Source organism: Taudactylus pleione, unplaced genomic scaffold (assembly GCF_031769625.1).
Source record: "Taudactylus pleione unplaced genomic scaffold, aTauple2 ptg000217l, whole genome shotgun sequence".
NCBI classification, from domain to species: domain Eukaryota; kingdom Metazoa; phylum Chordata; class Amphibia; order Anura; family Myobatrachidae; genus Taudactylus; species Taudactylus pleione.
This window is the reverse complement of record NW_028284619.1, coordinates 4,494,041-4,521,086: the sequence shown is the minus strand read 5'-3', so window position 1 is coordinate 4,521,086 and position 27,046 is coordinate 4,494,041. Positions and strand designations below refer to the sequence as shown.

General features: G+C 46.6%; 1 protein-coding gene across 1 annotated transcript in view; it reads left to right on the top strand.

The window, feature by feature from the left end:
* ACOX2 (acyl-CoA oxidase 2) overlaps nucleotides 1-27,046 on the top strand; it is a 56,972-nt gene that overhangs the window by 20,628 nt on the left and 9,298 nt on the right. Inside the window, exons 7-10 of the mRNA XM_088478699.1 lie at nucleotides 4,317-4,489; nucleotides 14,883-15,045; nucleotides 16,897-17,087; nucleotides 19,927-20,088. Coding sequence (XP_088334825.1) covers nucleotides 4,317-4,489; nucleotides 14,883-15,045; nucleotides 16,897-17,087; nucleotides 19,927-20,088 — 689 coding nt within the window. The remainder of the gene's footprint in view (nucleotides 1-4,316; nucleotides 4,490-14,882; nucleotides 15,046-16,896; nucleotides 17,088-19,926; nucleotides 20,089-27,046) is intronic.

Genomic DNA, 27,046 nt, shown 5'->3' with positions numbered 1-27,046 from the left:
CGCAGAGCACAGTCAGCCATCGCAGAGGGAGTGACAGGCAGTGCGCGTTTGGAGGTGGTGACAGGGAAATTGTCAAAATGCAGGCGTACCTGTCCGTTTGAACGCCGTTACATGGGCGTGGATAAATTAGCCACTGCAATTGCATACGGAGCTTGTGTGCTCACTGCGTGCAGAAAGGTTAGTAAATTCTGAGTAAGGTTAGACCTGCTGTAATTGTGCGTGAGGGGCTGATGTTCCTTCATGGTACCGATGAATGCGCAGCACTACAAGGTATTACGGATGTGAGATAGGCAAAGTGGACGTCGCTATCCTCGCCGTGCAATGGCTTTGCAATTGCAGTCATTAGCATATTTTCGAAGCAGACCTGCGTACGTAATCGCTACAGCGATCCGTAGTGAATCATTCTCTGTATTTAAACCACATATTTTCTTCAGAAGTGCAAAAGGAGATGAGCTTATTACTATGTAGCATGCCTTAGATCATTAGTTATTATTTATTTGGGGTCTCACGATTTGGCCACATTTTACACGATCTGTCGTTCCAATGTGTCGGAATCGGCCAGATCGGGTAAAATATCGCTATGTGTGTGGCCAGCTTAAGACTTATTTAGTTCTTTGGGCTTCATTTGCTTTCCATCACATTCATACTATGACTAATGTTATTTGAATTAGGGGGTGTTTTATCCATTTAATGCTTCACCGGTAGAGGCCAATTGAAAGCCAATTATTAGGGCAATATCTTTCATCTGAGTTAAGGCTCATACACACTGGATGATAAATTGGACGATAACGATATCGTTATCATTCATATTTTTCAAGATCGTCCAGTGTGTATGCACAATATCATTAACAACGCGCGCTCCCGCGGATCGTTAACAATGTCTTTCATCGTCCGAACTTGCAGGATAACCTGACAATATCGTGACGTCACTGAACTATATTGTTCCATGTGTATGCTCAATGTCGTTCCCGACATTGAGCCCGGCAGTTCAAGGGATAATACTTAACGATGTTGCTCATGGAACATATCGTTAAAAGGGTGTATGAGCCTTAAACTGTGAGCTTCCACAGCACAGGGGTTGAATATGGATGTAAGCAACAGTTTTAAATTTTTATTTAAATCTGCAGACAAATAATGAATTATGAGTTTCAAAATGTACTTTAAGAGCCTACGAGTTTGCCATAAAAATACTTTCTGGAACATTCAGTGTAAATTTTATTTGTAGTAGCGTAATACAGACACATCTGTTGCCTTTTTAGGGGGGTTAAATACCTTTTTAAGCCACTATGCATATATAGTGTATGTTTACAGTATATATTCACATTTGCTTTCACTTGGCTGTTAATTTCATTGATAACTGCACCATTGTGTGTCCGTATACACCCATGCAGTTGCGGCTCCAGAGGTGGGGCTGCAGCACAGTCCAAAATTAAAACGGGAGTCACACCAACTGCCAGTTAGTCCCAGCCGGTGATGTTTGGCAGCGTTAGGAGTGGCAGTTGGTGTGGCTAACTTTTTTAATTTTGGACTGCGCTGCAGCCCCACCTCTGGAGCCGCCTCTGCACCCATGTAACCAATAGGAAGAGTCCCTTCCTCTACAAGCAAACCACGGTACCAACTGCTCACATGGAATTTCTGGACCTTATTTCCTACATTAGGGTGGTGGGAGAGAGACATGCAGATGGTTATCCTAAAGTAGTCTCTTTAAAGTATTATAATTCATATAATTTATTATTATGTCTGTTATGCTGGGTATACACTGGCTGATTTATTGTGTGCACGTCAGCCAGTGTGTACAAACGATATGTCTGTAAATTATGTTGTTCACAGACATATAGCAGCCGCGAGGGTGGGAGGGTTAGGTTTAGGGCTCAGGGGGGGACTTAGGGTTAGGCACCCCCCTGGAGGTTAAGGTTAGGCTAGGGGGAGGGAGGCTAAGGGTTAGGCACCCTCGGGGGGGACTTAGAGTTAGGCACCCCCCCGGGGGACTTAGGTTTAGGCGGCGGGGAAGGAGGGTTAGATGTAGGCACTTAGAGGGGGGGATTAGGGTTAGGCACCCTAAAGAGGGTTATGGTTAGGGGGTTAGAAATAGGTTAGCTAATACCTTCGACTATCGGGATTTCCTCCTCTGCCGGCCTCCTGGTGTCGGGATTCCAGCTGCCCGGCAGGGGTCCGGCGGTAAATCATACCGCTTCCCTCTGTAAAGGGTCACCAGGTTACTAACTCCCATATTGTCTACTGTACCCACCCTTAACCTCTCTGTAAGTGGTGTACCTTTTCTCTATCAGTGCCTCCACCCAAGCTATCTTAACTGGTATTCTATTCACCTGGCTCGCTTGGGTAAGCCTAGTACTATACCCCCTATCTTCTATCCTGTAGGATACTGTGTATCTTGCAATTGTAGAGTTATTATAACAAACCATCTGTGTCTTTGGCTTTCGATGACCTCGGATTCCCCTCGTCACTCCTCCAGGTAAGTAAGACAATATTAGATATATCTTAACACTTTTTCTTTATATAGGCAAATAGACCCAAAACATTACAGAGACAACATGCAAATCACAGTACTATAACAACATATCTCAAATATTGTTTAACATTGAATTCGAGTGAACAGCTCTACAATACAATGTAAATATCTGTACAAACTATACAAATATGACTCCATTATAGTTGTCTTAAAAAATTAACTAACAAAAAAATACTCTCTATATGAGGGTCTTTAGGCATGTGTTAAAATGTCGTTATGTATTGTATTTACCTTTTTTATGGGTCTTTTTTTAGTCCACTAAGTTTTAGCAAAAGTATTGTTCTTTGCAATGTCTGTTTTCCTTTAATTGGAAAATAATTAGCGCAGCTCTCACATATAGGAGCAGCCCCTCTCGCATATAGGAACAGCCCTTCTCGCATATAGGAGCAGCCCCTCTCACATATAGAAGCAGCCCCTCTCACATATAGGAGCAGCCCCTCTCCCATATATGAGCAGCCCCTCTCCCATATAGGAGCAGCCTCCCTCCCGTATAGGAGCAGCCCCTTGCAGTTTGAAGCTCAGTATAAAGTTATGATATATGGTTCATGCAAATATAGATCTGCAGTATTCCTCCCCAAAATTTCAATGTCTAATACACTTCCTTTGACATCACAGCTGATGTATAAGCCAGCACCATGAGCTAGGAGCAGTGTTGTAATTATCATGGGCTCCAATATCCTCCGGTAATTTAGCTGCAGCTATAGACTTATATTACAACTCATTAACACCGAAAGTATATATTTAATCAGCAACTACTATTCTTCTGGTAGTGCTAAATAGATATATTGCATGAAATCCCTCCAATATCCGTACAACTTGACTAATGAAACTTGCTTCACTCCCCCAAATTTCTCCTGTAACTATGCCCAGGGTCATTACCCCCATTACACCCATATGCCTCCACACTCTCCTCACTTGTGCCGCTGCTAAGCCCGGGGTGAGCGCAGTGTAAGGAGATCACTCATTAGTGGTAGGGCGCCACAGCCACTGCCAACCTGCCCCCAGCAGTACTTCCAGCAGCTGCCTTGCTTAAGGCTGGTCCGGCCATTTACTAAAGTCCACCGGAGCCTTCATCAGATAGAATAGCCAATCAGCTGTATGACAAAGTGCTATGCTGCCTTCCCACTGCAGCTCTCTACCCCTGGTCACAGGATGCTACAGCCGCTGTATCCTTACTGCCAGCAGCTTCCTCCATTGCCACTGCTCACCAACCCTCGTGATGGCTTTTTTCAGAGCTGCCAGCCAGGGTGCCCCTGTCCTGTACCCACTCCTAACACACATCAGCACTGACAGACGCCTTTCCGGCAAGACAGGAACCATTGCTCCTACCAGCTTCCATGCTCCTCTCCAAATCCACCCCCCTGTGGCAAGGAGCCTAGCTACCACTCAACTGCCACCTGGGACACAGGGGGTGAGCACTCCAGCCCTCTCAGTGCTGGCAGCTCCTCTTGTCTCTGTCTGTCCCTGCCCTTAATTTCCTGACAGGAACCAAACCACTCTCAGTTAAATCACTCCGTCCCTTCTTCTAGTGTGTGTGTATCCCATACAATGAGGCACATCCCCACCAAAGAAAGAAGTACCATATAAACAAATACACAAAATAGATATATCTGTATACATAAATTATAGAAGGGCCATGTACATGAATACAATTAAATACATATACTTTACCTCACAAATTGTACATTTAGAAATATTACAATAATTAGTATAGTACTTATTTTAACCCTTAACCATGGTTACAATTATTTTTGAGATACAAATGTGTTTAATTTTCCCATGACAGGTTCTGCCTGATGGATCCTATATTAAGCGTGGAACTGATAAGATAAACTATTTCTCCATGATTTATGTGCGGGTCTCGCTGCTCCGCGGTGAGGCGGTGGAGTCCCTGATGAAAGCGTGCACCATCTCTATCCGATACTCTGCCGTCAGACGCCAGTCAGAGTTAAAACCAGGGTAAGTTCTTACCAATGATACAAACGACTACATGGCCAGCGTATGTGGGCACCCAAACATCACACCCGTGTGTGCTGCTTATTCCAAAACGATTGTGGGGTTGCCAAAACAGCCTTGGCTTCTACTAGATTTTAGATGCCTTCGGCCATTTACATTCACACAGCCACAAGATCATTAGTTAGATATAAGGCCCGGCTATCAGTTGGCACCCAACTTCATCCCAAACGTGTTTAATGAGGCTGAGATTGGGGCTTTGTGCAGTCCAGACAAGTTCTTAAATGCTAAACTCTCCGAAACATTTTTTGTTGTGCCTGGCTTTCTGTCATGCTGAAACAGGAAAGGGCCTTCCCAAGATGATCAGTACAAAGTTGGCAGCACACATTACTCTAGTCATTGTATGCTGCAGCATTAAGATTTCACTTGGCTGGACCACTACGGAGTGATGCATCACTCCAGAGAACATATTTCAACTGCTCCTGAAGCTGGGTACACACTGGAGCGATGTCTGGATGATTTGCCATTTCGTTACAACATATCACCTACATCGCTCAGTGTGTATGCATGATTGCGCGCTCCTGCGTTCGTTAGTGACGGTCACCAGATTTGATATGCTGCACATCAAACCTAGCAATATCACTAGTGGCCAGTACATTGTTAATAAGTGACGCTATGGTGATCGTTACGTCATTCATTAAAAGTGTCCAGTGTGGTAGCACAGTCACTGTTGACGGGCATTCGTTTCGATGTCGGAGTGAATGCCCGTCACTCCAGTGTGTACCCAACCTTAGTCTAAAGGGGTCATAGATGTGAGTTGCTCTTTTGTGACCATGTGGTATCACCAAAGAGCACCCCTGCACTTCAGAATTCATTGAGAAGCCCAGGGTTGGGGAATATCTCTCTCATCTTGGCTTTGATAAAAACAGGGACACCCATATTTGAACGATCACCAGGTGATAATACCCTATACTACAGAAAGTGTTAGGAAATCCAGAGATGATCACCGGTGATCACCACACCACATGAACCTGCACTTACAGAAATACTAGTAGAGCCGGCTGATGGGCGGCATTTAAAGCTTAGTACAAATTAAATTATATGTGTACCCAGCGATGCAAACGGCGCCCCCCCCTCTGACGGGCCGACATATCGACACACATCTACAAATTAGACGATCCGGTGCCCAACCGCCTGATATGTCGGCCTCTGATGCATACCGCTGCATGGGGTCGTCAATCGCATCGTCAGATTGAGTTGCATGTAGGGACGACCTGACGATACAGCTGACGTCCAAATGGAAGCGTGCATCTGGCGACATAGAGCATACACATTAGACGATATTAACAATATTATGGACGGATCCGTTGGAGCGTCCGAAATATTGTCTAATGAGTATCCAGCTTAACATGTGACATGCACACTCGCAGTCGCCTTCGTTTGAAAATTGAGAGCATCCTGTTTCAATGTCTCCCTTAGTTATATCTGGTTATTACCACTACAGAAAGCATTAGGATATTGAGATTTTTATTTTATTTTTTTAAAACAAAATGATTTTATAGAAGGACACCAGAAGGAGTTCAGCAAAATAGTGTACAGAGCACATAACACATTGAAACATATTCAAAATGTACAAATTTACCAAAGCAGATATACATTAATAATATAAGTACTTTGGTAGTAAAACTAATATACTAGCAGAACTCAACTACAGTATATGAAACACAAAAAATAAATGTAAATGTTTTAATCCTGGTTACCCCAAGATTTTAGTTTATGAAAAATAGAAAGAAGACAAAATGAGATGCAGAATGAAAAAAGAGAGAAAAATAACATCTGTGAAAAAAAGAAGAGGAGAAGGGCAGGGGCGGGAGGGGAGGGGAGGGAGGGAAGAGTTAGGATAGGGAAATCAGCAGATTTCAGGTGTAGAGAGGGCTTGAGAATAAAACCATGGAGACCAAATCGAGTGATATTTAGCCATCAAGTTGTTTGCAAGCTGGAAATATATTCCTTTTGAAGCAATATAGTTAATTTTAGCCACAAGGGCATCCTTCGTAGGTGGGCGGTGGTTTTTCCAGTGTTTGGCTATAAGGGTTTTAGCGACATTGCAAATATGAGTAATCAGTTTGTCTTGGGTTTTGGAGATGCCAACAATAAGGGTTTTGGAGATGGCTATAAGGGTTTTAGCGACATTGCAAATATGAGTAATCAGTTTGTCTTGGGTTTTGGAGATGCCAACAAGTGGGGCATTCAATAATGCTGTCACCAGACCCAAGGTAAATCCTGTACTGAGATTTTAATTAACCACTTGGTGGACATAGTTCCAAAAAAGGCGAATAGAGGGACAAGACCACCAAATGTGGAAAAATGTACTTTCTTTACCACAGTCTCCAACACATTTTGGATGTAGCAGGAAAAATGGAGTGGAGTTTAGTAGGAACTAAGGACTTGATTTAGCATGGATCACAATTGCAATCTGCACGCAGGCTATAGATATATAATATTCAAGGTATAAGTAAACAAATAACATCTAATGTCCTTGATTGCGAAATAGTACTTTTAAATCCAGGCTCACTTGTTGAATCCAATTAAATTAGATGGGATCCACATGTTGGGGTAAATGCCACTTGATTGATAGAAATTGATAAAAATTGAATGAAAGTCAAAATGACAAAGTAAAAGTCTCAGCGGCGTCCTGCTTTTAGAGATGTGGAGGGTTAGGTGAGGAATAAGTTGGTGCACTTGCAGCAGCGCAAGGGGCCAGATATGACACTGATGCCGAGGGCTTGTGGCATAGGTAACTACACGGGCTCCGGACCTGGCTCAGTCTCTGGATACCAGACCACTTTGATCCGCCTTGTTACAGACATCCCCCAGTGTCTGGCATTCATGGAGAAGTTGCCGACGTCTAGGGTAGGGGTAGGTCGGGTCAGAGCTTGTGACAGCCGATCGCCGGGTATCCCTACTGCTATGGAGAGTCACCTGTGTGTTCCTCGCGCTGGCTGCTCCTTCGTACCCGGGCCAGATCTCCCTTCTGTCCGTGATGCTTCTTTCTCCTCTCCACGCTGACTGCCGGGCGATCGATGGATCACGTGATCACTGCAGTGCTTGAGCTCCCGTCCGGATATCTGTACCTTTCCTTTTATGTGGAAAGTTGTGTGTCTAATACTCCCAACGCATTTCAACCAGGTGTTGGTCTTCCTCTGGGGAATGTGGTGGTTCTACTGATCCATCTGTCTTATTTAAAGGTCTTGATAACTATTGGGGATGTTCCAGGTTGCGTGTATACGTCCTGATTGGTGTTCAGAAGTGTCAATCATGATAATCTCTGTTTCTAATTCTGTGGTCTATTTGTATGTATATATACATGCATTTATGTGGGGTTTCCATCATAGAGAATGATCAATTTATGATCATAGATGTCATATGAGTCAATATTTTTCATTCATGTTATATATTTTGGTATATATTTATGCCTTCGTTATTTATAACAATGGGACAAGATTTAACAAGTGCATAGTTTGGAGAGTGAACACAATACACTGTATCCCTATGTGATAATAAGACATTATTTATGACACCAATAATGATATAATAATGTAATAACAAGTTAGTATATGTTAATGTAATAAGTAGTGAGATAAGGATCTTGTTATGCGTGGTATTATGAAGAGATTGGGATTGTGTAAAATACTCCCTTTTGGTTAATACGTTAGAAGGAATAAGAATTGTTATAACTTCCACTACAGTAATTTAATCCAATACAATGTGGATTTGACCACAACAAAATGGCCGTCTACATATAGGGGACAATACTACATACAAGTGCAGGATTTAAGAGAGGAGGAACGGAACCAGCAAGCCTGAAATACACAGAACTCCACTGTCCCCAGAATGGAGTTCGACGCCAGCGCATAGCTTAATCTATGCAGCATAAGGTAGAGGTCGCCCTACAGCACTAACAACACACGTGGAGTTAGAGTCAACGCAAGCGCAGTATCCCCAAACGGAGAGAGCAGAGAACTACTCCAATATGCAGGCGCGAAAGACGGAACCCGGAAGTACCGGCAATTCGCGAAAGGTGCTCAGAGACTGAGTGGGCAATCAATAAGGTATTTAAAGTGCACTTGAACTACAGTCTGGTTAACACCCTTGAAAAAGTCCCGTAAACGGGATGAAACGCGTTGGTAACATTGGATATTAGTTTATTTATTGTATTATGATTTTGATGTTCTTTAACTTCTTTATCAGCAAATAAATTGATTTTATACATAGTCAGTGTGAGCATCAATTTGGCTCACCAAATCAAACGCATATACAAACAGAGGCCCACTTACCCCCATTCACTCGACAGCTGAATTGGACAGAGGAGACCAGCAGAGAAGGAGTTAATGGGTAAGTATATTCTTATCACCTCTCTGCATTCATAGGGTAAAATTTACTAAGTGGTGGTTTGACGGCGGGTTCTATTCTGTTCTAAACCCCAGCGGTTTGGTGGCGGGTTCTATTCTGTTCTAAACCCCGGGGGTTTGGTGGTGGTTTTGCAGCGGTTTCTAAATGACAGCCCTGTTCTATTCTGTTCTAAAATGTGTTTGGTCAGAGGGCACCTTAATAATGGGAGGTGATCTTAATGTAGCTCTAGACTCCTCGTTGGACGTCTGGCGGCCCAAGACATGAGGGACGGGCTCGTTCTGCTCCCTCTACCATGGCATTGCTACTAGATTCCCTGGAGCTAATTGATCCCTGGCGATATCTTCACCCGATCTCTAGGGAAAATACCTTCTTCTCCCATCCCCATAAAAGTTTTTCCAGATTAGATTATTGGCTGATGTCCAATTCCTTACTACATGGTGGCCCAGTGCTCATGCGTACAACGGAGCCAGCTCCGACGTGCGCATGCGCAAGACCCGGATAGCGACGGCCAAGCCGTCGCTCCGGGTATCGTACCAAAGGGGGGGTGCTGTCGATGTTGAGTGACAGCACGCCCCCTTTGGTGGGCAGGCCGGAGGCGTGGCTGCCCAGACCGAGGCGTTCCCATGGGAACACCTGATGTCAGTGGGAGTGCTTTCGGCTCTGTTAGAGCCGAAAGCACTCTGGGGCTTGCGGCAACGAGTCCCTACCGCAAGGGTCTCGTCGCAAGCCCAATGGTCGCGATGGTCTTGACCATCGCCACCATCTTCCTGGCCGCTCACTATAGCTGTGGGTGGTCACCCACAGCTATGCGAGCGGCCAGGAGGCCGCTCTAAAAAAACAGAAGGCCGGCCCTGATTCAGAGCGAGCGCTCTGTCAGAGCGTCCGGCTCTGAATCAGGCCCACAGTTGGAATCTCCTATATTTCCCTCCCCAAATTGGCGTTTTCCTGATTATTTGGCCTCCTCTGAGGATTTTCAACAATATTTACAACAGACTTTTTTAAATTATGTATCTGATAATTCTGAGCATGTTGGAAATATTAATCTTTTTTGGCAGGCATTGAAACCAGTTGTGCGAGGTTATTTGATTTCCTATGTAGCATAAAAAAAAGAGCTATAAAACAGAAATTTTCCCAAACCGCTAATACAGTGTCTTCTAAATACTCTGCCCTATTATCAAACCCAACAGAAGCAAATAGAATATCATATAGAGATGCTAAAACTTTTTACGACTCCCTTTGTGAAGAACAAGCTTGAACGAATATTACTTATCGTAATAATAGATATTTTCGCTGGGGTAATCGCCCGGGTAAATTATTGGCGCATTTGGTGAAATCTGCAACTGCACCTAAGCATATTTCATCCATTAAATTAGATTCGGGTTCAGTGGGTTCCACTCCAAACCAGATTAGTGAGGATTTCCTTAGGTACTTTGAATCTTTCTATTTGGAATCTCCTGACCACCCCACACAAGGTATGGAATTTTTATATAAGGCTGATTTTCCAACCCTTACGGAGGAAGACAGAAACATTTTAACGGCCACAGTTACTGATTTAGAACTTATGTCACTCATAAAAGGTTTGCCTACAGGTAAAACGCCAGGTCCAGATGGTCTGTCAGCTGCCTAATATAAATTACTATCCCCACATCTTGTTCCTCATCTTTCTAATCTATTTAATTCTGAAAAGCCGGGACTACAATTTCCTGATTTATATGGAAACGGGATACTATCTTCGGAAGGTAACCCGCCTGAGTACGAAGGATAGCTCTATTTTGATGAAAAATCAACTATGAAGAGTGACATGACAGTTCTGCCAAGTCAGAAACTCTACAAGCTGAGGAGATAGCAAGGAGAAAAAGTGTCTTCGCCGTCAACCATCTTAAGTCCACCTTGCAGCGCCCTGAGAACAAAGGATAAATCCCATGGTGCTACCGGAGGGACAACGGAGGTTGCAGTCAAGGAACCCTCTGCAAAAATGTTCTTACATCTGCCAGGGGCGCATTTCTGCGGTGGAACATAACTGACAAAGCAGAAACCTGAACCCTCAAGGTAGCCAGGCGCAGACCAAAGTCTAGCCCAGCCTGCAGAAAAGCAAGTACTCTTATAAACCTTGAAAACCTTAGGGTCATATTTTGTTTGGTAACACCGACTAAAATATGAATGCCAAATTCTGTGATAGATGCGGGCTGAAGCAGGCTTCTTTGCCCTCATCATCATCTGGATCACAGAAGCAAAGAAACCTTTGGCCTTTAAGACGGAAGCCTCAATAGCCACACCATCAAAGCCAGCAGAGGTAAATCCGGATATAGGCAGGGGGCCTGCACTTGCAAATCCGGACATAAAGGCAGTGGAAGTGGCCTGTCTATGGATAGACATGTCAGATCAATGAACCAATGTTTCCTGGACTAGGCCTGAGCTATTAATATTAACCTGTCGCCTTCCTGCTTGAACTTTCTGATGACTCTTGGGAGGAGGGATATCTGAGGAAACAGGTATGCCAACCTGAAGTTCCACCTCACCACCAGAGCGTCCACGAAGGCAGCTGAGGGGTCCCTCGTTCTGGAGCCTTACCTGAGGACTTTGTGGTTGTGGCATGACACCATGAGGTCTACGTCTGGTAGTCCCCACCTGCCCCCAAGTGCACTATCCACTGAGTTGGAGAAAGAGAGATGACTTTTTACAATTTATTATCCAGCTGTGGTCTTGTAAGCAGATAATGGTCATCTGCAGATGACATTGTAACAACTCCTGCGATTGTGCTAATATCAGGAGGTCATCCAAATATGGCAGTATCCTGACCCATTATCGTCTGAGATGAGCCGTCATCACTGCCATTATCTTGGTAAATACCCAAGGGGCTGTGGCCAGCCTGAAGGGTAGAGCCTGAATTGGTAATGTTGCTGATCTACCGCCAATCTTAGAAATCTTTGGTGGGATCGTGCAATCGGAACATGCAGATATGCATCCTGTATGTCCAGGTAGACCATAAAATCTCCAGGCTCCATTGCCAGCATAATTGACCGTAGGCTTTCCATACGGAATTTGGGCACATGGATGAATCTGTTGAGAGATTTCAGATTCAGGATAGGGCGATGTGACCCATTTGGTTTCTGGTACTAAGCGCCGAATAGGACGCAGGTACTGCGACTCCATCTCCCTCCGCCATTTCCGAAACGCCAGTACCGCTATATGCCCTGGGGATTTCAGCGGGCCTCAGCGAGACTTAGCTAGTGACGTCGCTTAGGTCCGAACTGCGATTGGATTCATAGAGATGGCAGGTAAGCAATTCCTTGTGAGGTGAATCGTGCGCGATGCAGTCCAGGTCTCCGGTGTAGGAGATGCACCAGAGGAGGCTGCAGGTGAAGGCCTTGTGTAATGTTTACTCACTAAGGCGGCCAGGGCCATATCGTCTGCCACCGGGGATGAGTAGTAGATGCACTAGTTAGCGTCTACTACTGTGAGGCCAGCGTACCCGTGCCATCAAATTCGCAGCTTAGGGGAGATAGGCGCTCCCCCACCCGCTCCTCCCCCAACCCAGCCGCAACTTCTGGTTATGGATTCCCGCCTCTGGATTGCTTCTTCTGACCACCTCGTGTGTGAGACGCTTGTAGATCGCAGTTGTGCGTACTGCTGCAGGCTGGTTATCTCAGAGGTCTGGTCTGTATACCTCTCCTCTGGGTCTGGTATATAGCACTCTATATCCTGCCAGTACCTCGGCGGGGCTGGTCAGTTGATTCTGAGTCAAATTGCAATAGCAATGTTTGTATTTATGCATTGTATGTGACTTTCATGCTAGCTGCTGTATGTACACTGTCTTTTGTTTTCAAATTGTCAGTTATATCTATCACTGTGTTTCTCCTCATCCCTCTGAAAAGGTGTGTGGGGTTTTTCATATGTGAAGTGGGTCACATTGCATTTATACTGTACACCTTATACCGATCACACATTTGTTATGTCTGAGGGTAAAGGTGAGAAGGGTGAGCCTCCGGTGTTCAAGTCATGTAAATCCTGTTTGGCAGGCCTGTCTGAACAGGATTTTGTGCAGGATGGCTTGTGTAGTGCCTGTTGTAAACAGCTACCTTTCCTATCTGGTACACCTACACAAGAGCCATCGTGGGTGGCGTCTTGGTAGCAGGTTTTGTTGCTTATGGTGATAAGGTCGCAGTGTCGCGTGCTCCTACCACGATATTGCCTCCTACTGTGGGATACCCACAGCAGTTGCATCCTTCTATGTACATATCCCCTATGAATCCCTGTTGGTTTGATTTGTCTGCTCACTCTAGTCAGAGTATGCTGCCGTCTGTAGCCCCCCAGCAGGTGGTACAGGCGAATAGACCTGGGGCAGTAAAGAAGCAGGGGCATAAGAGCGGTTCTCTTCAGACATTGCCTCAGGATTCTGACCCACCCTCCTCATCAAACTCTGATGCTCAGAGTTCTGGCTTTAACTCAGTGGAAGAAGACCATCAATCTTCTGTGTATGACCCCTCTCTGGTGAGAACAGTTAGATCTGTCCTCAGTATAGATGAAGAGAACAGCTGTCTTCCCTCTGTCAGATGCGAGAATCAGCTATATATATGGGGGAAACGGTCATTGACGCAGGTATCTTGGCTTCTGGGGTATCGACAGCTTCAGTTGCAGCTCGAAGAACCCTTTGGCTAAAAACCTGGAAAGCGGATACAGGTTCCAAGAAAGCCCTGGAATCCTTGCCTTTTGTGTGGACGGTACTGTTTGGATCAGAGCTGGATGACATAGTGTCTTCCCTGGCGACATCTAAATCTGCAGGGTTACCATCTACAACTACCCCTGAGTATAGGCAGCTCGATCCTTTTGCCCACAGGGTAGGGCAAAGTGACAGTCTTCCTCGAGACAGACCAAGAAATCCTGGTCAGCCAAGCATTCTGCTTCCAAGCCAGATGGTAAGCCCACTGCCTGATGGGGCGGGCCTCCCCTTGGGGGGTCTCAGGGTTGGAGGCCGACTTCTACAGTTTTCTCGAGCCTGGCATCAGACCACGACAGATGCCTGAGTTCGAGAGTTGGTCACTTGAGGGGGATGCCACGTTCCTCAAAGGTTTGTTGGTACAACCCTGCCTTTAGACCCGGTCAGGTCTTCGGCCTCCCGGGAGTCTATTGGGGCCCTCCTGAGGTCGGGAGTCATAATCCCCGTTCCTGTGACGCAACAGGGAAGGGGTTATTATTCAAATTTGTTTTTGGTTCAGAAACCAAATGGGTCACATCTCCCTATCCTGAATCTGAAGTCTCTCAACAGATTCATCCATGTGCCCAAATTCCGTATGGAAAGCCTAGAGGCGGTGTATATAGGGAGGAGGACCAGTGCATGCTGGGAGCTTTAAAGCTGTAGCTGTTTGATGCAATGGATCTTTCCAACTACATACCCCAAGGTAGATTCTGTGGACCCTATGGACCTCGAAGAAAAAGAGTTATCTAAGGTATGTTATACCATAACTCTTGATTTTTTTTTGTTCTTCTCTGAGTGAAAATCCCCAGGTACAGTATATAGTTATCCACAATTCAGGTGTGTCACCAATGTTTTTACTTAGCGGTAGAGTATATAAAAGTGCGCTGTTTTTCTTGCTACACTTTGTATACAAACCTTTTTGGGGGGTAGGTCATGAATATCAATTTGTAAAAAGTTTTCTTTGGGTGATTTTTACAATTGAATTTAAAGCAGCCTGGTTTTGCTTTTATAAAAGCTTGTTGCATTACATCAACAAAAATCAGTTATTTTTGACAATAATTTTTTGATAAATTCCACCCCAGAGTTTGTTAGTTTATTATTCTTGTTGTCCCTCAATCACCTAGGTTTTTCAATATTATTTATTATAACAATATGCAATTGTGTGTTTGGGGTAGGTCTGCTTTAGAACCAGCATTGATGCTTTTATGATAGAAAAAAAAAAATATTTTAAAAGTTTAAATTAATTTCATTTTAAAAAGTGGTTAATTTACTTTTCAAATTTTATTTTAGAGACAGAGAAGCAAAAATCCTTGATTATCAAACCCAGCAACAAAAGTTATTTCCCTTCCTGGCTACGTGTTATGCCATTATTTTTACTACTAAATACGTGGCTAACATTTACAACGATGTCTACAAAGAAATTAGGATGGAACATTTTAATTCTCTTCCTCAGGTAACATGATGTTTGTTTGAATTTAAACTCTTAAGGTGCCCACACACATACCGATATACTTACAATCCGATGATGTGTCCGATTTCCATTGAAATTCTCCCCGGAAGCTCATCACACGATCAGCACACGATCAGCACACGAAATGCTGTCCAATCTTTATACGATCTTCTGCAGCCAGACTTTTTTATAGTGCATTGTGTCCTAGTTTGTCAGATCTGCCGTACTGCACGGCAGATCTGAAGATGCGATGTGCGACCTGCGGGGGCGCGCATCGCATCGTGATCGTGAATGGGGACTCACGGTTTGGGCATTTTTTACCCGATCTGACGTTCCAATGTGTCGGAATCGGCCAGATCGGGAAAAAAAACGCTATGTGTGTGGGCACCTTTATTGACAGTGGCGGCAGTTATTTTGGATTAAATGTCTCGATGATGTCACTGTTTCTTAGTAACCTAATAGGCTGTGCTTTCACAAATATTAGTTCAGCTCACAAAATAGCTGATTCCTACTGGCTGTTTAGGTTATATTTACAAGTGATGAACTTACATGTATTGTGTTCGATTTTAAAAAAAATAATAATAATGACCTGGTAACACTAAAAATAAAATAAAGTGGAACTGAACTGATCAAAATATATATATTTTTTAAAGAGATTATGTAAGAGTAATTTATTTGCAGTCATACTATCACACGAGTTATACTATTCATCTTTTGTTGTACGAAGACTTCCATAACGATCCCTCAAGCGTTAAGGGGCCTATCCATTACTTTCTGAACGATCCGGACAAAACCAGGAGGTTTTGGTCGCATTGTTCACAAAGTCTGCTAATGGATAGCCGGCAAGGACCAGCGATGCGTGTGAACGACCCTACTATCTACTGAACATGCCCGTCAACCTGACGACGCTCAGGGATAGAAGGTCGGGCTCCTGCACTGAATGACGTTCAGTTAACGCCGTTCAGTGCGGGCAACGCACCTCGGCGACCTGAAGGTTTGAACGCTAGACGTTCAGACTTCCAGGTTGCCTAATGGATAGGCACCTTTCGTGCATGCGGTAATATAAATATATTTAGTAGGAAATAAAAGTGATAACTAACTAAGGACAGCTAAATGAATCTTTTAATCACTTAACTGGCTAATATTTTTGCCAAAAAGTCATCAAAACTTTATCATTTTTTTTTTCTATCAAATTGTGTAAATAGCTATATAAACCCAATTTAGAATAATTTTCTTAACAAATATGCAGGTTTGTTAATACAATTATACTGAATAAGGGTTAAATAGCTCTTATTTACATAATTTGATCATTTAAAAAAAAGAAAAACTAATTTGGAGAAATTTTTTGAAAAATAGTTTTACACAGTTAAAAAAAATAAAAAGCTCTTCCTGCAGAAGTGGGTATGTGATCCTTTTAGGATCACTCTCTCTATAGCCTGGTCAGCTTTACGGAGGTTGCCACAACAACTGAGGGACTGGGCAGGTGGGCTGAGCCTGGTAACTCCTAGAAGATTAGCTTCCAGCAACTGCCGGCAGTCTCCTCTGATATAGTCGCCTCTCATCTCATGTGACAGTGCCAGGCAAGTGGTTAAAAAAAATAAAAAATAAGGAAGATACATACACTGGTAATAAGTGTCTTATGCTGTCACCTGTGATATAAAATGCAAGTAAATATGGTAGCATCCAGTGCGCAACAGGACTGTTCTGTCATCAATTATGAAAGGCCCCTCCAACATACCAAAATAATTCCTCTTAAAATAAAATATATTTGTGCATAGCTAGAGAAAGAGGATAAACTGCAGGCCTCTATATTGCATTCTGCATTGTATTTTTATGTGTGTGTTTTTCTTTCAGCTCCATGCTCTTACATGTGGGATGAAAGGTTTTGCTACAGAAGTCTGCTCGGGTGGGGTGGAGGTCTGTCGTAGGGCCTGTGGCGGCCACGGTTACTCGCTCTACAGCGGCTTACCCACGCTGTACACTAAGGTTATCGCTTCATGTACTTATGAAGGGGAGAACACTGTCCTGTATCTCCAGGCTGCAAGGTAATGCTGTTTGTAATAATGTGTCTGTTTCAGAGTTATATGCAAACCTGATGGTTTGCATACAACCTCGATTGTTGAGGATCTGCGCATGCACAGGATCTGCACTTCACATGTATAGGTCTACTTCTGCGACTACAGTCTTAGTGCCAGGGTCGGCAACAGAAATTTTGGGACCCGGTACACTGTCTCTGGGGCCCCCCACCCTCGAACCCCCCTTCACCACTTTGTCTGTGTGGATGGCCATGATGTGCTTTAATAACTTTGTACCAAGTTGATGAGGGTGGCTGGTTAAGGAAATTAAATTAACTCAACATACACCACCACTGTCCTGCCAGTGTGCTGCTTCTTCTTGCAAACTACACTGTAGCCGCTATCGCTGGCCTGGTACTACTGCTATGCTGCCTAGTGTGCCGCTGCTGACTGCAAATCCTCCACCGATGGATGGAGGGTGTCTCTAGCAGTGTAGTATGCTTCTGGGTCCTACAGCTGCTCCTAGGCTGTCGAGACAGGGCAGGTTACAGGAATGCAGGGACAGAAGCGCCACAGTGTCATTGAGTGCATTGCACTGGATGACATTTAGGTAGCCGGTGGGGTTACTTTTCAGTTTCTGATTTTACTTATTGCACTGCCTTGGAGCCTGGGACAGGTGTCCCCCTTGTACATCCCCTGTCTCCAGGCCTGCGCAGTGCCCCTAAGCTGCAGCATGATTGACATGCTGCAGTGGTCTGTGGGCAAGGAATGTAGGCGACTTCCAGCGTTCCCTGAGAAACAGTGGGGCGTTTTACCCCTTGTTATCTGGGAGTGCTAATACCAATGTCTGCATCTTCCAACGCAGATTTAATGGCCTCAGCCATGGAGCTGCAACGGCCATTTGGAGTAGCCTTAGGCTGACTCAAATGGCCGATGTTGCGACCATTGGTCGCGATTATGATCAATGTTGCTTCTTTGGGGCGTCTCTTGTCCTCAGACACCTCCTGCAACATTAGCATATGTGGTAACCCAAACCCACCGCCCACTATAATTAGTGGCTCAACAGGTCTGTTAGTATGAAGTGATGGGTAAATCAGATTTCCTCCTGCTCCCTTCCTTAATTACCCCAGCATTTCAGAGAGGCAAGTTCCCCTACTACTCTTTAGGGTTAGGTTTACATAACCACAGGTAAGGAACACAATAGTTACAACTAGTTTAACTTTATTTGTCACGGAGGAACAGTTGCCTCCTCTGGCTAACTATTCCAGAAAGAAAAGATTAGTTCATGACACACACATTGCACTACATTTTCAATATTCAATAATGACAAGTTATCTAAAACCATAAACTGTTTTGTGTCATATTGTTGTCTAATACTCTATTACATAACACAATTAAACACATTAATCCCTACTGTATCTCACTATATTTATACTGCAGTATAAACTACACACTTCCGCTGAATGTAAAGTTCAATTCAGATTAGGAGTTTGGAGGTGCACAATATTTCTTTGCTTTGCTTTATAGCAGTGGGATATCTACAATGGGTGCAGTGTGTGCGGGGCACACAAGTCCCCAGGTCCAGGAGGGCCCCGCACCGCACAACCTGCACCCATATTATTTTAAACTTACCTGCCCCTGGTCCCGCGGCGGTTGTCAGCGCTGCTCAGAATACCGGAAAATGGCCGCCACGGCCATTTTTACGGTGTTCTGCGCATGCGCAGTAGACTCCGGGCACTAGAGTGTGCCCAGAGTTTACTGTGCATACACAGAACACTGGAAAATGGCTGCAGGCACACTCTAGTGCCCGGAGTCTACTAATGCTCCGGTGGCTGGCCAGCCACGTCAGTCGGCTGCCGGCCACCGGGAAGAAAGGAGGGGGCCCCGCATGGGGAGTGCACACGGGCCCCCTCCTCTCTTAAGACGCCCCTGCTCTATAGGGTTTATGCAGCGTCACAGACTCACTGGCTATATCTTAGTCACAGTCATTCAGCATCAGATATGTTCCTTACATCTCTAACTAAAGTTACTGAGCGTTGCTGTAAGGTGTCCTTTATACTCCTATAACTAGGGATGAAGGCTGTGCTCTCCTGGTTATACAGGTCATTTACGTAGACTCTAATGCCTGTGTGACTCTCTGCTGCTGATCCCTCATATAAGGGTGAGGTGAAAATTGGTCTGTGTAATATGCTGCAGACCTGATCTGATTCACACTGTAGCTGGGTTCAGTCCCTCTCCAGATGTCAGAAACCTCCTCTTGTTTTACCTCAAACAGAGTTATTATCTCTCACATGTCTCTGCAGGTCACTCGATCCTCTGAGGTAAACTGTTCTCCTTCACAGTGGTGCAGGTCCGTCCTCCCTGGCTGCTACCTCAGACCAGACTCTGACCAACTGCTACTCTTCTACTAACTGTCACGGGGCTCCTCTCTGCTTGTGCATGTGTGGAAAAGCACAATGTTCTGCAGCAGCTGTAATACCTCAAATATTGGGGTATTACACATGTGCTGGCATTGCTGCTGCGTCCAAAGCTGTAGCAGTGATGCTAACTGCGTACAACTAATTTAGGCCCAATATTCATCCGTTTTTCTGGGACTGTCCCGCTATCCCACCCGCGGGCCACAGTGTCCCGTGGTGGGGGGGAAGTTGGGGAGAGCAGATACCGGGTGTGCAGAAGGTGAACAGATGTTCATCAGTGTAGGGAGAGCCTGGGGGCTGCACGCCCCCTATAGTGACACAAACGGATTTGCCGTGAAGCTCTGCCCCGTCGCGCGAAGGGTCCCTCTTCACGGACTACAAAAGTTGGGAGGTATGGGTATATGGTAGATTTATATAATTTTATCATTATTATTCATTGTATTTTTTCGTAGGTTTTTGGTTAAATGTTTTGCCGGGGCCCAGTCAGGAAAACCATTACCGACCACCGTGTCCTACCTGTCCTCACCACTTACCAGTGGGTGCCAAGCAACAACACACTCAGACTTTCTGAATCCAGATGTGTATTTAAAGGCCTATGAGCACAGGGCCTACAGGTCAGTGTGGCGGATGAGTGAACATGTACCCTTTGAACTCCATGACCGTTTTCTGAAATTATGAACTATTAAATCACTGGTGGCGCTAGAATATGATCATCAAACTGTAAACAGAGCCCCTTTTACAGACACTGTGCACTCTGGAAACCTGGGACTCACTCTACGGTGGAACACACTTGGAGCAGTCCTTATCGGGTCTGTTTGTTGCTTTTTACAACGTAGGGACTCTAGGAGATAGTTCTCTTATTACTCCCAGTGTTTCATAAGATTCGCATTTATGCACATTTGTATCTTGTATACCTTGGCAGATACAGAGGTAAGCCAGAAACTATTCCTATCATATGTGACTCTGGGCCTGATACAGCAAGGAACGCACACCAGCAGATGCACGCACCCGTCTGCTGCGAGCAGGGCCGGTTCAGGGGGCGTGTTCTTGCGGACCACCACCAATTCATCACACGTTGAGGTGTGCCCAGCACTTACGGAGGTGTAAGGTGCTACAGGTGTATTTGGATGTTGCTGAGCCTGCCTCAATTACTTGCTCCCCCTTCACCAACACTCTAATACCAGCAGCAGTTACATCCCCCTTACACCAGCAGCAACACCCCCTCCCCTTAAACTAGCAGCAGTTACACACTCCCAGCCTTACCAACACCCCATCACACTCCACTCCCTTACCAACACCCCAATAGCACAATCACCCCTTTACCAACACTCCAGCAGCACCCCCCCCTTACCAACACCCCAGCAGCACCCCCCTTACCAACACCCCAGCAGCACACAACCCCTCCCCTTACCAACACCCCAGCAGCACACACACACCCTTACCAACACCCCAGCAGCACACACCCACACCTTACCAACACCCCAGCAGCACACACACACCCTTACCAACACCCCAGCAGCACCCCCCCACCTTACCAACACCCCAGCAGCACACTCCCCCTCCTTACTAACACCCCAGCAGCATACTCCCCCCTCTTACCAACACCTCAGCAGCACACTCCCCCACCTTACTAACACCCCAGCAGCATACTACCCCCCCACCTACCAACACCCCAGCACCACACTAACCCCCTATTACCAACACCCCAGCACCAGCATCACATACAGCAGTACACTAGTTAAAAAAAATCCTTACCTTATGCTGGTCTTCTCCTTCCGGTCGGCTTTGTAGTCTCTGTTCTCTGTACTGCTGTCATCCTCCCACACACTTCCTTGTTGCTAGCAGCCATCATCCATGATCGGGTGGAACGGGACGCTCCCAGAGCACTGAGAGCAGAGCTTAAGGAGGCGGAGTTTCTCAGGCTCTGCCTCCGAGACTCCAACTTAAGTATGCTGCTGCTGCTATACTGTACAAATCAGTCAGCCAGTAGCAGCAGCTGCCCGGCGGCCAGAAATTACAGTATAATGAAAAAAACAATAAAAAAGCCTGAAAATGACAGGGAGGCTCAGCAGCGCCCTCTAGGGGCCGGCGCTCCGGGCGACGGCCCAGTTAGCCCGCCCCTAGAACCGTCCCTGGCTGCGAGCATATGCTAATCAATGCATACGCACGGAGACAGCAGCACAAGATGCAGACGCCCAGCCTCATATTAGGCCGCCCATCTCCCTTAACTCACAGCTTGATGAGTACGCAAGCTAGCGTAATCATCGGTAACATCGAGAACCTTCAACCACATTTGCATAATAGTGGTTGATCAGATCTCATGCAGGATCTTGGCTACTTCCTGCGTGCACGGAGTCTAATCACTGCGTAAGTCGCTGCAATCGCTAATTTATGCACGCCCCTGCAACAGCGTCCCAACTCACAGACACGCCTGCTTTCGTCAAACCACACCTTGTCACCAACCACAAACGGCACCTCCTGTCAATCAATATCGGAAGGGGTCTGCGTGTAGTCTGCGTACGCTTACCGGATCGCACTGGCTAGTTCGCACACGCAGTGCGATGCATGCACAGTGCACAAACATCGGCCGAGTGCGTGCGTTCTCTCCTTTGCGTTCCTTGCTGAAACAGACCCACTGTCTCTCTCAGAGGACACGCTGACTCCCTACATTTAAACAATGATAAGCTGAACTTTATCATATTCAGAGTGCTGGTCTATATGAACTTCATCTATCTATCTATCTATCTATCTATCTATCTATCTATCTATCTATCTATCTATCTATCTATCGTATCTAAGAAATTTAAACACATCACCTGCATTTATATTCTAGCGAGACTTTTCAATTTAAGAGCTGATTTATTACTTTTCAGTTTTACTGATGGTAATTTATTGCCCAATGTGTATTTCCATGTATATGCAATTTTACTGTTACATATTTGGGTTTTAGGACATTTCTTGTATATCTATGTGTTTTTTATATTTTTAGATTAAACTATGTTCATGTTTAACTTAAGCTTTGAAAAATCTTTTTATGACATACAATAGCACAGCCAAAGTTTTCTGAAATTAATTGTAAAAGTGGGTGTGGCTTAACATTGGCAATAATAGTGTTTTTCTTCCATTAAAAAGTAGTTCCTTAAGACCATTTTAATGGAGCAGAGAACATCTATTTATAACTTATCCAATACAATTTTATGAAAACATTTTTTTAAAAAAAACATATAAAGTTAACCATTTTTTTTTAATATATATTGTTTTTTTTGTTTTGTTTTTTAAATATTGGTTATCGATATATTGGACTATTGATGATCGGACCATTGCTACATCACGACTTTGTATTTCCCTATTAGCTGCTCCTCTGAGTAGCCGCCTGGTATACACTAGGGGGCTGAGGGCTGCAATATTTATATTTTCCCAATGCCTGCTGCTCTCAGCAGGGATCAGCTGCATGGCAGAGGGTGCAGCGAGGTAGGGAGCGACCGGTAGATCACTCTGCCATTGGCGGCCGCTGGAGTATATTCCGGCAGCTACCCTATGTGCATTTCTGACTGGTTGTTTGTGACCATGTCGGGTAACGCGCAGCCTTGTGTGGTCGTAAACGATGCAACACATCAGACAAGTGGTTAAAGCAGATGAACTGTAATGTTTACATGATTGAGTTGCTTCTAGATTTAGCAATAATAAAATAGTTAGAACATGTTTTTTCTGGCAAGAAGACACTTCTGAGAATTCAGCATTAAATGCAACATAAATGCAGTATACGGAAAAGAGCTATATAATTTCTACTTCAGGGTCCATAAGGTATCCACAGGATACCTTGGGGTATAGGTGTGACGTCAGTCGCAGGGCACCAAAGAGTTAAGCTTTCAGCCTCCCAGGATGCACTAGGTCCCCCTCCTATACCCCGCCCCCGAGCCAAGGCATCTCAGTTTAGTTTGGTGCCCGGCCGGAGTCGGGTGCACCTGTTGGAGTGGGGGCTAGAAGAGCCCCTGAAGCTTTTTCTTCATGCAGCTGTGGCTGCACATCTGGATGAACAGCATGGACAGTCAGTCCTGACGTCCATGCTGTCTTCCCTACACCCCGACGGTACCAGAACGCCGGTACTGATCCGGGGATGCTGGTGGGCATCTGGGGTCACAGCTAGCGGTGACCCCAGATGTTCCGGACCATGACCGGATTCAAGGGGGACAGAGGTAAGCAGCGGGGTCCCGCGGTGGGTCCCCGCTGATCACAAGGTCCTAAGTCCCCAGGCAGGGGGCTCCCTGGGGACTGGCTGCAGCGTGGAGCCAGGCAACCAACCTGCGCTTCCACTACCCCCTGGGACAGCGGACCGCAGCAGAGCGGTAGCGCTGTGGCGTCCCAGGGGTTAAATGCATGCCAGGGGAGCGCGCCTTCCCTGTCTCACAGCCGGCGCCTCCCCCACTGCACACAGCCCTCTCTGCACTGTGCTGACTGGCCCTGTGTCAGCACTCCTCCCCCAGGCCAGCCTTCTCTCTGCTCCTCGGCGGCCATCTTTTCAGAAGCATGGTGAACGCTGCTGGAAGCCTGCATTGGAAGCATCGTGGTCTGGGTCCCCCCGCATACCTCTCCTCCGCTGTGGTCAGGTCTGTGTATGCAGCGCTGTGTCCTACCAGGCCCTGTGTCTGTGTAGTTGAGTGATCAGCGCTGTTAGTGCAGGAATTGATTTTCTTTGCATTGTATGTGACTGTGCTAGCGCTGCTGCCTGTAACTTTTCTTCTCAAGACTGTCAGCTTTATTACTGTCCCTGTTCTTTCTGCTAAGCCCTTGCGGTGCGGTGCTGCAGGGTGGTCTCTCGCCTATTTAATATATAATTGGTGAGAGGGGTCACATACGTGGTGCCATCATGTCTGAAAGTGATTTTCCCCTCCGGCTACAGTGTACCACGTGTAAAGTACCGTTAGCGGAGGGGGAGGGTAGCGCGGAGGGCCTTTGCCGGCAGTGTTTGTCCATGGCGCGGCCTCTTACGGTTACAGCACCGGTACAGGAGCCGCCCTGGGCTTGTTTCGCTCAGGCGCTAACAGCTTTAGTGGGCCAGTTAGCTCCGCAGCCCGCGTTTACTCCGATGGGTTTGTCCCAGCAGTCTGTGGTGTCGTCACCCATGCAGGGTTTCCCACGACAATTGGTGGTACCCCACAGTCTCCCTATTTCCCCGCTCCCGGTTTCTCAGGAGCCAGCGTGGGTTAACTCCCTGACGAGTTCTGTACAGCACTTGTCGGATGTGTTGCAAGGGGAGTCTGTGATGCGGCCTCATAAACGGCCGGTGGCGTCTCTGTCCGCTCCTTATGAGGATGACGAAGGGACGTCTGATGATGGGGAGATTCTGGATCCTTACGATCAGGAACCTCTCCATACTAAGGACGCTGATGCTAAGTCCAAAGTATATATTCCTGGACTTATTCGGGCGGTCCGCACAGCCTTGGTGATTGAGGACGAAGTTCCCCCAGTGGCTAAGTCTAAGTATGCCTTTTTCAAAGACGTGAAGGGCGATGCCACAGTCTTTCCTCTTTCGGGTCAGTTGGTGGACCATTTAGAGGAGGCGTGGAAACAGCCTGGCAAAAGATACCAGCCGCAGAGACGCCTGGCGGTGGCTTATCCGTTCGCGGATAATTATTTTGCTAAGTGGGAATCCCCTCCACAAGTGGATTCTCACGTGACCCGTCTTGTCCGTAGTGCCACATTGCCGATGCCATCCATGTCCTCCCTTAAGGATGCTACGGACCGCAAGGTGGAAATCTGCCTGAAGTCCGCTTATTCCCTTGCGGGGGGGCAGCACGGCCGGCTATGGCCATTTGCTGGGTTGCCAGAGCGATGGAGCGCTGGGCGGATTCATTAGAGGCTTCTTTTGATTCCGACTGTCCGGCCGAACAGGCGGAGTTGATTGGCAATCTCCGTGATTCGGCCACCTACATCAACGAGGCGGCTCTAGACATTAGTACTCTGGTGTCTAGAATTTCTTCAGCAGCGGTAGCTGCTCGTCGCACCTTGTGGCTGCGATCCTGGAAGGCGGACGCAGATTCCAAGAAGGGTCTGGAAGCGTTGCCGTTTACCGGAGAAGTTCTCTTCGGTCCGGATCTGGATAAGATTGTGGCCACGCTGGCGGCAGCCAAATCGGCTTGTCTCCCGTCGGCCGCTGCTCCTTCTGGTTCTGGACCATCGTCCTTTCGGTCATCTAGGGCCCAGGGCAGGCCCAAACCACAGTCGTTTCCTCGTCAGGCTGGCCCTAGGAAATCGGTCAAGCCCCGGAAGCAGGCATGGAGTACCAGACGTCCGGCCCCCAAGCCAGATGACAAGCTGTGGCCTGACGGTCCGGGCCTCCCTTTGGGGGATCCCAGGGTGGGAGGCTGCCTGCTGCAGTTCGCCCAGTGTTGGTCGGTCACTACGACAGACACTTGGGTTCTGGAGGTGGTCTCCCACGGGTACGCCCTCTCCTTCCGGCACAGACCCCCGGCTCGATTCTTCACCACGGGTCTACCATCAGACCGGAACAAGGCTACGGAGCTGCGGAAGGTATTGCACACTATGCTCCAGGCTGGAGTTATAGTGCCTGTTCCATTCTCCCAGAGGGGCCAGGGTTTCTATTCAAATCTTTTTTTGGTACAGAAACCCAATGGGTCGTATCGTCCGATTCTCAACCTCAAAGCACTCAACAAGTCTTTGCGGGTACCGAAGTTTCGGATGGAGACCCTACGGTCCATCATTCTGGCGCTGGAACCTGGGGACTACATGGTGTCATTGGACATACAGGACGCTTACCTGCATGTCCCTATTCTTTTGCGCCATCAACAGTTCCTCAGGTTTGCAATCCGCAGCGACCACTTCCAGTTTCGGGCGTTACCTTTTGGCCTGGCGACAGCACCACGTGTTTTCACCAAGGTGATGGCGGTCATGGCGGCTTCTCTGCGGCTGCAGGGAGTCCGCATGTTGCCGTACTTGGACGACCTGTTATTGGTGGTGGGATCTCCAGAGCTCCTGTTACGCCACTTGGACCTGACCATTGCCCTGCTGCAACAGCACGGCTGGCTAATCCACTGGCAGAAGTCCACTCTAATCCCGTCTCGGAGGATTCTGCATCTTGGAGCCTTATTGGACTCGGGACAGCAAAAGATCTTCGTGACGGAGGAAAAGATCTCTGCTTTACAGTCAAGGGTGCGCAGTTGTCTGCACAGCCGCCGGGTGTCTCTACACTCGGCGATGAGGTTACGGGGCTCCATGGTGTCGGTGTTCGACATGGTGGAATATGCCCAGTTTCACTCCAGACCTCTGCAGCACCTGATCCTGTCAAAGTGGAACGGGCTGCCTCAGTCTCTGAAGTCCCAGGCGATTGTGTTCACCCCGGAGGTTCGCCTGTCCCTTGCTTGGTGGTTACAGACGACCCAACTCAGCGAGGGACGTCCGTTCTGGGTTCCAAATTGGGTCCTGTTGACAACGGATGCCAGTCTTCGGGGCTGGGGAGCAGTTTCGGGTCCACATCTGTTCCAGGGCAGGTGGACGCCGACAGAAGCGGAGCTTCCAATCAATATCTTGGAACTCCGTGCGGTCTTCAATGCT